At 40.1% G+C, this 14,444-nt stretch overlaps 1 protein-coding gene across 1 annotated transcript in view; it reads left to right on the forward strand.

Annotated features, from left to right (window-relative positions):
- Positions 1–567: 567 nt before the first annotated feature.
- Positions 568–14,444, forward strand: part of LOC128253592 (protein dachsous) — a 74,581-nt gene continuing 60,704 nt past the window's right edge. The window contains exons 1-2 of the mRNA XM_052982103.1: positions 568–1,304; positions 9,135–11,123. Of these exons, the coding sequence (XP_052838063.1) occupies positions 9,237–11,123 (1,887 nt within the window). The 5' untranslated portion in view covers positions 568–1,304; positions 9,135–9,236. The remainder of the gene's footprint in view (positions 1,305–9,134; positions 11,124–14,444) is intronic.

A 14,444-nucleotide genomic window follows, 5' to 3' on the forward strand; every position in this document is an offset into this window, starting at 1 on the left:
ATGGCTGAATTTATTTTAGTTCTACCAATTGCTAGATGATAACATTTTTATATTTGACCCAAAAATTTGTTTCATATCATATCGATTTTTTTCTGTGTAGAGCCACCACTTCAACTGCACTCGGCAACAACAACTTGGCACACAGGTGAGCATGACTGCTAACCGGTTTTAATGCTCAGGTGAGAGAGAGAGCAGCTAATTTACATGCCAGAAGAGCCTGGACTCGCCACAAAAACAATGGGTAGTTATAGTAGAAGGCCCTCTCTCGCAGCCAGAGAATATATATAGATAGCTCTCTTTCCTGGCTAATTGTGGACCTGTCGTCGATTTTATTTTGTGTATTGTGTGTGCACCTTTTGAAATTCTTCTCCAATTCTCTTGGAGTAACCGACCAAACCACTCTGGGGAGAAACTATTCCACCTCTCAATGATCTTCATTACAGCGATCTCTTGACCACAGGTGGGTTTCGAGGTGGGTTTTCGGGCATCCTGAAGAAAGAGAGAGAGACAGGGAGAGAAGAGAGCCCCGGCTCCAGTCTCCAGTCTTCAGACTTCGGAACTCGCCAGTCTTTCGTGTGTTTTCGTCGCAGTCACATTGGAGAATCGCAGCGAGCGGAGGAAATTCGTTTCTCAGTCGCGTTCTCCTCGTGTCGCCGTCGGAATTCGAGCTAGTATAAATCCGGCTAAAATATTTATTAATCTAAGAAAATATATATATATACGAAAGAGAGTGCAAGAAAATCCTTAAGTGCAGTGCAGACAAATCAAAGTTGATATAAAAAGGAATCAATTTATTTAAAGCCCCTGAAAATCTTCGTTCGCCGCGTTTTTAATTTTGTTTTCGTCACCGTTTTTTTGTCGCCGTCGTCGCTGCTTTTTCGCCGCGAGTGAGAAAAGTTTTGTGAAAATTTGTTATTTCCAATAATATTCAAATTGCCTAGAATTTTCACAAATCAGCAAAAGAGTGTGTTTCAAAAAGGCAGCCAAGAAAACCCAACAGCGAATACAGAAACAAAACAACTCAGCACCAGCAGCAGCACAACAACAAATATATACAGAGTAAAAGGCGAAAAGAAATATTGTTCAACAAGTCAAACGAGTTCTTTTTGGCTCGCTTCGGCCGTGTGGCTAAAGATACAACAACATTGTGTTTGTGGCAGCGGGTTTTCGCCTTGTTTTTTTTGTATTTGTTGCTGCCGTCGTTTGCGCCTTTGGTGAAAAATATTGGCAACAGCCGTAGCCGTAGCATTTCTGCGGCTCAAAAGCAGCAGCACAGCACCGCAGCAAAGAAGAGGCCAAGAAATGTAAGAGAAAAGATGAAAAGTACCACCCAAAAAATAAGCCCATACTTAAAAGGGGACAAAGTCAAAAAAGACAGTTATAATTGTAAGAGAATTTACCAAAATCAACAGAGTTAAGCCTCGGGTAAAGACCAAAAACAGTATTAACCTTTCTTAGAAGTGAACAAGCAAAGATTTAAATATTGCGAACAAATGGAAGCATTACACAATGAAAAATCTTCGATAATACTCTGGCTAAATATTATAGAACAAAATCTTTAAAAAAATTATAACCAATACTCTGAAACATAGTTGAAAATAAAAAATACCAAGTCAATCAATTGAGATTTATTTTTCTTACTTCTAGAATGCAATTCAGCAATTGATTTTAAATGTACTTAAGCATAAGCACGTCTATTGTTTGAAACCCAGAAATATGTTTTAATGAAAAGTCAACTAAGAGTATACAAATATACGAAAAAGAAAAAATAATTTTGAGAAAGATAATAGGTAAAACATTAAGGCTTAAGATTAAGAGTTAACCTTTTAAAAGCCTAAAAATAAAAGATAAGAGCCCAAAAACTAAAGTAAACACCCAGAATTTGGAAAGGCGTAGATTGGGCTCGGGCCTTATTAGATATTTTTCTTTTATTTTGTGCTGGGGAAACAGGAGCGAAAACAACTTGAAATAGTCAAATTGGTAATCGAAAGCGATGGACCCGAGAATGAGGTTCGGTTCCAGAAGAGGAAAACACACATTCTACTCTCTGTGAACCGCCTCCTCTTGGGTGCTTGTATTTCTATCTATTTCTGTGTGTTTCTGCCTCAAGTTCCCAGTCGTCGTCTTCCACTTTGTATTCCATTTCTCCAACCACTGTTCGAGTTTTCCTCTTTTTCATCTTCGCCTCGGTTTTTTTTTTTGTGTTGTGTTGTTCGCTCCCAAGGAAAATGTGGAAAAACAAATAGAGTCGGTGTTCTTGGCGTTGGTGTGGTTGGGATTTTTCTTCTACCTGTTTTACACGTCGCCCAGCGACGACGATTGAGGCTCGATCGATCTCTAATCTCCGTCGATACGGAGCGACACGTGAAGGGAATGGAAATGTGCGCAAAGTGTCGCCCAGCTGTGATTCCTGGAAAAAACTCCAAAGAAAAGACAGCTATGACAATACCAAATACTACACAGAAACAAAAACTTAAAAGTCCATTGGAGGAAATAAATAGCGAGTTATACATTACAATTTTAGACGTATAAACACATACAACATGACTCAAGTAGATCATAATTTCACAACATGTCTGTTATTAGATTTTTCTTGTTCGTAGATTAAAAAGTATAAACATATATTTTTTCAAATAAATATGTATTTATTTCAATTTGTGTGTGTAAACTTTTTTTTATACGTTCTTTATTCTCAGTAACGACATGAAACTATTTTATATCTGACAATTTTCATGTAAGAAGTTCAAGGCGTGCTCGGGTTTTTTAATGCCATTCCAATTAAATTTCTGTGCGTTGTTAAATTATTAAGCATCTTTTTTACCGGGGGGCCTATTTCAATTTTCATGCTGCTAAAAGCCGGAGCAGTCGGAACATTAGGGCCTAGTTTTTATGGCCCCTAATTTACACTTCCTTTTGAAGTTGGAAAACAAAAGACCGCCGAGTTCAAAGTTGAGCCGAGAGAGAAGGGAGAACAGAATAAAATATAATTTTCATTTCCCATTTTTGTGTGTTAGTTTCCTCCAGCCCCGGTCCCTTCTAAACATTTGCTTTATCAGACCTAACGGGCATAAACTGTAGGTTTTTCATCGTCTTATCTCTAGACGGCGGCAGGTGTTCGTGCAAAGGTGCGGGCGCACAATCGTAAGACTGAGGACACAAACTTGCAAAACGCAGTTTAATGCGCTTTAAATTGCTCCAATGTCCGCCGGCTTTCCCCCTTTTTCCCCACTAATTGCCGCAATGCTTAGCGCTGTACAAACAAAGATTACTCTTTAATCTATTTTCGCGTGTGTGCGGAGAAAAAGCCATCAGAGCGGACCACACACATTCAGCCCGATCTGCCGGGAAAATTACATTAGACGTGGCCGAGGTCTGCACTGAAAAAAAAACAGCAGATCGAAATCAATTTGATTTTGTTTTGATGTGTAATTTTTTTGTACATAGGAAAATGTTGAAGATTAATCAATCTCCTATTTATGGAATAACATTAAAATGAGTAAACTTTATTTTAACAACATGACTATATATTAGAATAAAGCAAAAAAAATTTTCGAGAATGTCTTTTTTTGATAAAAAAAATGGTACCCAAGCACAATATAATATTAGTTTTTCGTTGTGTATGGGAACACACGCACCTGCTGTAAACACTAACACCCGCTTTTTAACGGGGACTTAGGGGAATTTTCCTCGCGCTAATTTCTTTGTTGAGCCTCATGCGAGTTGGCACCGCGGACATTCGAATGTGACTTGGCCTGTGATTAGTCGGCGAATATGTTCATCGTCCATCGTCCATGGATGAAGACACTTCTCGCGCTGAGAAAAGAATGGAACAGGTTGTGGTTTCGACTTGATCTCGTGCCAGGTGGGCATAAATATTTGCCAACACAATAAACCATCTTAATTCGAGCATCTTGCGCAGACCAATCTAAAATTCGATGCCGTTTTATGGCCACATGGCTCTGGCCCTGATATTGCACGGGTAAACATCATTAAAACAAAATAAAATGAGGAATGCCATCAATTTGATTAATCAGAAAATAAAACAGAAGGAGCAGAAATAAAATTATCTGCTTTAAAAGGCATTTTAGACTAGACGAAATCATTTTTAACAAAAGTGTATCTTATTTAATAACAAAGAAGCACTTTCAAAATGAAACTTTAGATAAAGTTATAAATTATTTGAAATATTTTATTGATATTTTATAGTTTTTTAGTCCGTTCAAAGAACAGGGTATTCGTTTTAAATACTCACACTTGTTTGTCAGACCCATAAACATGTTGCCTACATAATTTGATTTGTTTTATTGGTCATCATTCGTTATAGAACCAGAATATTACGACTGGAGATAAGCGAGAGCTGAACGTTATACATTTTGCTGCCTTCCGAAATCGGATGCTGATTGAGAAATATTTTTGTGTTTTACAGTAAAAGTCGGGTGCTGCCATGGGTTAATGAACCGCTTTCTGAACACTGTATCGGGAATTAGCATTTGGGGGCTGCGCCTTGGCTTTATACCCTAATGGTGGCCATAAAACGCGCCAAACAATGGCCAAAAACCCAACCAGCAATTATTGCTTAATGCTATCCAAACAAAACTTGGAATCTGAGTCAACGAGGAGATGATGCCATGGACGACAGACTTCCGGTGTAAATCTATTAATACCCCATAGTTGTTGCGGAGATGGGCTACCCACGGATAAGTAGGGTACCATTGGAAAAAAAATGAGCCACAAGAGCCATTTTAACTATTGAAGTGCGCTTAAAAATGCAGTTCAAATGGTTCAAGATAGGCAGGGTTTCTATTTATTTGTGTTCTTATCATCCATAAACAATACTTTAAATTACAAGTGTTTTGGCATATTAGAGTATAACGATCTGATTCTCCTTTTTTTTTTGCGACAATCTCTAACGAGAACGTTTTTCATTTTTGTACTCCCATCTGCAACTGGTAGATGTTGCGGCTGTCATGGCAGCCGATAAGATATGAACCGAAACATCTCATCTCTGTCGTCCTTCCTTTTTTTCCTGACACTTGCTACTAATTAGCGCTCATTATGTGATTCCTCGACAGAATCGGGAATCCTCCGCACTGGCAATTAAAAAGTGTCAAACTTGCTTGTTTTCAACTGACCAAGGCCCTTTTAAAAGTGAAATGAAATGAAGAAACCAGGTAAAATCGAAATGAAAAACGCAATGGAAATGAAATCGAAAATCCCTGGTTTCACTTGCATTTTCGCACTTTTCCTAGCAGAAAAACACTCGTGTTTACTTCACGCTTTCGCGGCTTTTGGTTTTGCTTGGTTGGCTTGAAATCTCTCGGAGTCGGATCTTTCGGATTTGCATCTAAATGAGTTCGATTAATATGCGGACAATTAAAGTTTCGCTGTTTATAGCCTGCCGTCTGGTGTGTGTCGGACAATTAGAAACTCATTTGAAATAACTTATTAGCTGGTAGACTGGCCCATATAAACTCAGACAGTCAGTCCGCAGCCGCCGCCCCCCTCGTCTTTTTTTCATAAATTACTCAACATTTAATTAAACACGCTTTAAAGCGTCTACTTACCACCTACTTAGCCTCTGGTTTTAGACAACAATTTTGCATAATTTGCAGTTAAATCACGAGCGGAACCGCAGCAAAAACAGTAACAACAACAACATCAACATCAACCCAAACAAGTTGATTTTCTTCTTCGACTCTTTTTAATTGTTCGAGTAGAAAATCTCTGCTTCTGCTACATGTGTAATGTGCATGTTAATGAAGTCTGTTAAAAGCTTTTATTTTTGTTTTAGTCGCCTGTTGTTTGGTCAGTGATTAAGCGTTTACAAAACACTTCTTCCGGCTACCGATTCTCCTTGTTTTCCCTATGTACATGCAAATCTTGTGCTCCAGTTTGGTTTACCATTTGATTGCCGGTTTGAGGCCTTAAAATTGTAGCATAATCACGAGAGCTGTAGATTTCCAATTTGCCTTTTTAAAGCTAAAATCATACGAGATGTATGGATATCTCAGTTGTAAAAAAATGCAATGCAAGAGTAAGCAAAAGCACATTCTTAATTTTTTTTTAAATCGTTTCCACTTTAAAATTATATTAAAAATATTTTATATATATTTCCGCTGTGGAGTTTTAAATGATTTTACATGTGGACTTTAATTATCAGTAACAAAGGCATTTATAAAATATAAAGCACTTTTGTAGTAAAAATCAGCAAATAATGTCCGATTTTTAATAGTAAATATTCATTTTAAATACCTGTTTGCATTTACAGTAGTTTTGTTGCTAAAAAACTTGGACCGATCCTCATCGTTTCTTCATCACCTATCTCTTTTTATTTTTTTTTTCATTGGCCAGCCTAATTAGTTGGGCTGTAAAGTTTACGCTGTTATTGTTATGATTGTGTACGTTTAATACCGCTCTGCGGTGTTATGGGTATTTGTTGTTGCTTTTATTTGCTATTAACTAGATTTTATTGATGCCGCTCTGTTTTTGTTTCTGATTTTTCAGTATTCCCCTTTTTGGTTGGTACGCTTTTACGAGCTTTTGTGCGCTCGTAAAAACATCAAAAAAAAAGCAAACAAAAAGAAAGACAAGAAAATTAAATTCTCTCGGGAAAAAGCATAATTTTTAATGGCCAAAACCTGGGCTGGCAACGTGAAATTGTTCCCTGGTCCCTGGTCCCTGGAACTCTGGCCAAGAACTGGAACCACAAATATAATTACAACTTTGTCACTCGATATTAGATGCTGCCAGAGTGCACAGAACCCCAAGACACTAACTCTGCCACATGCATTTTTTCATTAGCCAACAGAAAGAAATGTTGCAGATTAAAGTGAAACATTACAGACTGGTTCTCAAATTTTGATTCTTTTGTCTGAGGTAGTTTTATGACAAAAGAAATAATGGGTAATAATAATTTCAACTTACACGAAAAAGTTCCATTGTTCTAAAAATGCCTATGAGAAAAATGCAACAAACATTTTGTCGGTGTCACTGAATTTTTAGACTCAATCTTTTCGGAAGGAAAAAAAAAATAGCGCCAAGGTCTTTGTGCAAATCGTCGTTTACAACTCTTTTCTCGCAGTGCAAAATGGGAGCATTTTGTTCCATCCACTGGTCATTTCCCACAGCTACGGTCATTTCCAACGGATCTCAGATCTCAGGTGCAGCCACACGCAAGGCGACCGACCGGCCGACCGCCAGCTGGCACTCAAATCGGACTGCTCCACGATCCCAGATCTGCAGAGATCTCTGGACGGGAGCTGTCCAACTTGGGGCGCCAGGGATCTTGGATACTAACGGCAAAGGCAATGGCAATGGCAATGGGAATGGGAATCGGGAACCGCTCCACGGGCTTTCTAATGTGTTCGGGTATTAGCAGTTCATCCAAACTTATGACAAGTGCAAATCAAAATGACGTTTCCGCAACGGCAGCTCAACTCGTCTTTTCCTGGAGTAATTTGCGTATCACAGAGTTGCAGTTTATTAAATTACGCCCCAAGTCATGGAAGGAAGGGACGTGGGACATGGGACACGGGACATGATCATTATAAAGTTATTAGAGGCCTAATGGTAGCGGCATTTCTCGATGGACATGAAAGGCTTGCAGAAATCTTTCTTTGTTTGCGGGGATGTGATGGTTGTGTGTCAATCATTTGAAAGGGAAGAATCCGTCAGTCTTCTAACGCCCAGCCTGATCTCTTCGTTTCCCAAGACTCTTTAATTCGGGTTTAATTGCTGGCTGGCTGATTGAACAGGATCATCTGGTCTGTACTCTCAAGCGCTAGCAGTTGTAAGATCTCTATCTGATCACGAAATGAAATTTTCTAAGGCATTCCCAAAACAATAATCATAATTTTATATATCCCTCTTGTTCTTTTTTGTATTTTCGCTTATCGCGCGAGAAAAATCTTTCCAAATTGCAGTGGAAACAAATGTTGTTTTGGCCACTCAAAGAAAAAAGTGTTAGTCATGGTCTTGTTAACTAAATTGTTCGCCACGAATTGCTCGGACCTCGGACGAAGCATTCCCTCAGTTCGATTCCAATTCCAGCCACATGGCATTAGTTCTGAGTCCAGAGTTTCTGGTCATCCAGCGCAATGGCAACTTTGGCAGAGGAATTGTTTTTTCGATTTCTCTTGGAATGTGTGTGTGTGTTTGTGTGCCAGTCATATTTCATCGAGAGCCCAAAAACCAGAACCAGTATAACACAGAGGTCCAAAAAGCAGGCCCGAGACCCTTTTAGCCTTTGAACCGTTCGCACGCAGGTAGAATCGGCATCGGCATCGACTTCGGCATAGGCATCGGCAACGTCCGCGTCTTTTGTCTTCATTCCTGATCTTTCTCGGCCGTCTATTAGCATTTCAAATTCCCCCAAATGGCCAAATGAAAATGCCTCCACCATGCGTAAGCCTCTCCATCCTCGCCATCATCATCATCGTAGCATCGAAGCATCGTAGCATCATAGCATCATAGCAGTCATCAGGCGGAGCTAAGCGCATTGGGGCAGTTATCAGTCTATTAGCTGCAACTATGCGTTCTTCTCTTGGGGGTTCTCAATGTTGGCTTTTTGTCTAGGCGCAAAACTTGTGGTGTGGGCGGGGGATTATGGTCAAAGCCCATTTGTCACTATTGCATCGCCACAAAATATTGAATTAGTTGGTGCTGAAGTTTGGGAAGAACTGAGGACTTGGTTGAGGCTTAAAATTATTTCAATACATGATAAATTATGAATTTATACAGGGGAACTTTAAAATTCATTAATTTTAGTTTCCAAATTAACAAACGTTTTAAAGTGGTATACACAATATTAGATATTCTTTGACAAAAACTTAAACTTAGACTTTCTATATCCTATTTATACTAACCTATGGTTATGTTTAAGTTTGGAAAAAACTGAGGATTTCCTTAAGGCTTAAAAGTTTTTTGAAATACATATATATATATATAGGTAGCTTTTAAATTCATTAAGTTAGTTTTCAAATGAAAAATCATTTTAAAGTTATGTACATAAACTTTGATATTCCATATTTAGTTTACAATTTTTAGCAGGTTTTTTAAGTTGCATACATATTTAAACTTAAAATATCAATGGCGTAAACATAAACTTATATATTTTTCACTCTCTTCTATTTTAGATTTGCCATGGCCTTGCTAGAAGGAGGTTATCTCTGTCAGGGACGTTCTTAGCTCCTTTAAGTTTTCACCCGAAAATTCACCCACAAGTGGATGCATCAACCATGAAAGCAGCAATGGATTCGGCAGTAACGACGAGGACATCCATGGGGAACCACCAGCAGCCGAAGGACTTTACCATGTTCCATCGATGCCGGAGACGTTGCAACATCAAATCGATATCTTCGCCACCCGCCCTGCATCCCTCGCACATGCTGAGCAAAGGCCTACTATGTCTTTTGGTGATCCTACTCTGGGGACACTCTACTCAGGCTGCCTCCAGTGATAAGGAAAGGGAGCGAAAGTTGGAGGTCTTTGAAGGCGTGGCGGTGGATCATCAGATCGGTTATATAGGGGACTTCGATGGGATTGATAGTGGTCCGCCGTATATCATTGTGGCCGAGGCGGGCGTGGAAACTGATTTGGCCATAGATCGGGCCACAGGGGAGATCCGCACCAAAGTGAAGTTGGACAGAGAAACTCGAGCTTCTTATAGTCTGGTGGCCATTCCACTGAGCGGTCGTAATATTCGAGTGGTGGTCACGGTCAAGGATGAGAACGACAATGCACCCACGTTTCCACAGCCCTCGATGCACATCGAATTTCCAGAGAACACGCCCAGGGAGGTGAAGAGAACCTTGCTGCCGGCTAGGGATCTTGATCTGGAACCGTACAACACCCAGCGGTATAATATCGTATCGGGGAATGTTAATGACGCCTTTAGGCTGTCATCTCACCGCGAAAGAGATGGTGTGCTGTACTTGGATCTGCAGATCAGTGGTTTTCTGGACAGGGAAACCACACCAGGCTATAGCCTACTCATTGAAGCTCTAGATGGTGGAAGTCCTCCCTTGCGGGGATTCATGACTGTCAACATAACCATTCAGGATGTGAATGACAATCAACCGATTTTCAATCAAAGCAGATACTTTGCCACAGTTCCAGAAAATGCCACTGTGGGCACGAGTGTCCTTCAGGTTTATGCATCCGATACGGATGCCGATGAGAATGGTCTGGTGGAGTATGCCATCAATAGAAGACAGAGCGACAAGGAGCAAATGTTTCGCATAGATTCCAGGACAGGAGCTATTTACATCAACAAGGCATTGGATTTTGAAACTAAAGAGCTGCACGAACTTGTGGTGGTGGCCAAAGATCATGGCGAACAGCCTCTGGAGACGACAGCCTTTGTTTCCATAAGAGTCACCGATGTGAATGACAATCAGCCCACCATAAATGTGATTTTCCTAAGTGATGATGCATCGCCAAAGATATCGGAGTCTGCTCAACCGGGGGAATTTGTGGCCAGAATTTCGGTGCATGATCCCGATTCGAAAACGGAGTATGCCAATGTCAATGTCACTCTCAATGGAGGAGATGGGCACTTTGCCTTGACCACCAGGGATAACAGTATTTATTTGGTGATAGTCAAGCTGCCGCTGGACAGGGAAATGGTTTCCAACTATACCCTAAGTGTGATAGCCACCGATAAGGGAACGCCCCCTTTGCACGCCACCAAATCGATATTCCTGCGCATTACCGATGTCAACGATAATCCGCCCGAGTTCGAGCAGGATTTGTATCATGCCAATGTGATGGAGGTGGCCGATCCGGGTACTTCGGTTCTCCAAGTCTTGGCCCACGATCGCGATGAGGGTCTGAACTCGGCTCTGAGCTATTCCCTGGCCGAGACACCTGACACCCATGCCCAGTGGTTTCAGATTGACCCACAAACGGGCCTGATCACCACTCGATCACATATCGATTGCGAAACGGAACCGGTGCCGCAGCTAACGGTCATCGCCAGGGACGGCGGCGTACCGCCACTTTCCTCATCCGCCACTGTTTTGGTCACCATCCACGATGTAAATGACAACGAACCGATCTTCGACCAGAGCTTCTACAATGTTTCCGTCGCTGAAAACGAACCCGTGGGCAGGTGCATACTTAAGGTGAGTCATTAGTTCAGTACTAGTATTTCCAACTTCCAGCTTCCAACTCCCGTTTTTCCATCGGTGGGTGACCCACTTTCCGGGTGGGTCATTAAAATCGTTTGTCTCGCCACCAACAGCCTCGAATCCACACACAACGAGCGTTGCTTATGGATTTTCCACGTACTTGGGCCCCAAAACTAATCTCATGCATCAATTACCCGCTCCCAGTCAGATCAGTCAGTCGGACATCGGACATCAGACATCGGACATCAGACATCGTTAGACGTTGGACGTTAGACGTTGGCCATAAGACATCAGACATCGGGCCTTAAACATTGACTTCGACATCCGTAGGGAATCGTGAGGGGGAGGGGAGTTAGATGGAAGCGGTGCATGCCACGAGATGCAATTGGATGAGGAAGGGGTATATAAAAATTGTGATGAAGCTGGTAATGCAAAATATTGAAGTATTGAAAATAATCGTATTTAAAATCTTTTATTTTTCAAGTCTCAGATAATAATTATTTTATCAAGTTCGTCTGCAGGGTTTAAAAAAGTAAGATAGATTGTACCAATTTTATTTTTTGTAATAAAGTTTTAAGAATGAAAAAGATAATACAAAAAATAAACGGACGATGTTGGTTTAAAAAATTTGGAAAGGGTATACCCGATATTGTTTGTCAATCTTCAAGTATTGTTAACTTCTTGTTAACTTCTTTGGGCACACACAAATTTCAAACAGTTCCCGTTCATACCTCCCAAATTCCCCCCACTACCATCCTCATCCGCACCCTGAGCAATGCAGGCTTCTCACTCTTTTGTAGTTAATCCATTCATCATCGGGTAATTACATTTTTATAACATTTTTCTCCGCTCACAGAAACAAAATGGGCATTCAAAAAAAAAAATAGGGAAAAAAGTTTCGAAAAAAAAAACATCAACAACAGAGAGACAAGGCCTAAAACCGTTTCAAGCGCTTAACGAAGGCATTTTGTTCGCTCTTTCCTTCGCGGCGGCTATCACCCATTCTACTATATGTATAGTAGGTACAAGAGCGTCTCGAGACGTCGACAAGATTTTTGTTCAGACTATCAAATGTGACCTCTCTTGTCTCTCAGAAAAACAAGGAAAAAACAAACCGACAACGAAACGCTGGAAAAATAAGCTCGCGACCAACTGACTGAAAATGTAGCCGCGACTCCAAACTTCTCAGCAATTTAACAACAACACGAGTTTCAACTCAGCGCAATGTTAACAACAAAAAGTTAGGAAAAACATGCCGAACAATTAAATACCCTAGTAGCAAATTTTATTTGATAGAATTAACTATCAGTTTGAAATTAGACTTTCAATGATATTTTTACATACTAAGCAAGCTATGTTGGGAAGTAATTGATGTTAGCATTATTAATTTTAGAATAGTTGTCAAAGTAATGTAATCTCTTCTTAATATTTTCTTAGTCATTTTACGGTCAGTTATTAAGATTTATGCGCCTAAGCTTTAACTTGGTGAAGTAAATTTTATCTAGTTTATGTTAAAAACAAAAGCTTTATCAAACACCTTCTTTAACTGTCTAAATCTGCTTGGCTGGTCAACTTATCACAATCTTGGGGACCCTCCATGGCTAATTATAGCTTAACTACGCAGATACCTTAATTTCGCCCGTCGGCTTAGATCATTTCCGCAACCCAAGGCAATCAAATCGAATCAAATCACATCTCATCACAGGTCCAACAACGTGAGAGAGACCAAATTAACGGACACCGGGACAGAGAAACGAAACAACAATAAGTTGGAATAACAACGCCAATTCTCAACAACGAAGAGATTTGATGGAATCTGACAAAAAGTCACGTTTCTTTAATTACAATAAAAGAAAAGCAGATTTGCTGCCTCTGATAGCCAGCTTCAAAAAAATTAACCACAAGCAAACAAAATACGAAATACAAAACGCATAAATGGCTCACGCAAAAATAAAACAACAGAAACCAAAACCGAAACCGAAACCGAAACTGAAATGATGAGGTCTGAACTCGGCAGTCTAAAGAATTGAGAAAGAGATGGATAACTATCCATACTAAGAGATTTGTTCAGTATCTGGTGCGATTTGGCGGCTCAATAATCATAAAATGAGTCCGATGCCCGAACTCGAGGGCCTAAAAACTAAATTCGAATGCCCGCGATCCCCTTTTCTTGATCTTCTTGTTATTCGGACGCATATTGAAGCCAATCTGTGGTCGTGAAGACAATAAAAGACCCAAAATCCCAGCCCCAATTCGAAAAAAAAACGCAAAATTGGAGTTTCTTATATGAAAAAAGGGGAAAAAAATGAAGCTCTGGCCAACGAGCCATACTTCCAGCTAACTTTTTTAAGGGTCCGCACCTAAAGCAAATTAAAACCGATCAACGGAAAAAAGTTGGTGAAAGAATCACAGACGAATACAAGTCAAAAGAGTTTTCTGTCCGAAAAAAACCAATAATTCTAAGTCAACGGCCAAACATTTTTGCACAAAGTTTCTGAATCCCCGAAGGCTAAAAGAGAGCACTACTTGGCATAACTGCTGCCACTCGCTCTTAGTGAGAAGCCAAAATACTTGGCCAGCTGCCCATCATTGTTTTCGGCCCCAATGAATCGGAACAGAGTTGTGCAGCCATCCTAAGGAATTTGCAATTATCGAAGATAATTGAGGGAGAAACTGTGCGGAATCGGGAGAAGAAAAGAAATGGACATCACTAATTTGGAAGAACTTTTTGCGGTAGAGTTAAGTTTAAACTTCTTATTAGTCAAAGAGTTTATATAAAATTCATTAAAATTGGAAAAAAATATGACGAATTTTATATATGTTATGGATTTGTTTTCAGTTGACTGTCATCTTTATAATTTGTTAATAAGACATTCAATTTAAAAGTACTTTTAAGCAATTCAAAATATATGCCAGGGCTCAAAGATAATAAGAAATAGCTTAAAATTCTTCTGGTCAGCCTCTGTTACATTGATGAACCTTTTTTCCTCTTTGCCAGGCCACACCTTTTGCTTCTTGGTCATTCCAGGCAGCTGTTGTTGCCTTAACTGCCGCTGTATTATTTTCTAGCCGTAGAAGCGGAAATGCTATTTAATTAGAGGAGATCAAATGCCGCCATTCCGACTCCGACTTCGTCGTCGACTCTGGCGCGTCTGACCAACTAATGGCTAACCAAATTACACTTTAATTTGGGCCACGAAACAAAAGACTTAGGCAACGAACTTGCGTCCAAGTGGGAGTGGCAGCAATGGGGATTACACATCCCCATTTGGAAATTATTATGCGAGCGTAAAAATTAAAATCTCATTATGCAAA

The sequence above is a fragment of the Drosophila gunungcola genome, assembly GCF_025200985.1.
Source record: "Drosophila gunungcola strain Sukarami chromosome 2L unlocalized genomic scaffold, Dgunungcola_SK_2 000052F, whole genome shotgun sequence".
Lineage (NCBI taxonomy): Eukaryota > Metazoa > Arthropoda > Insecta > Diptera > Drosophilidae > Drosophila > Drosophila gunungcola.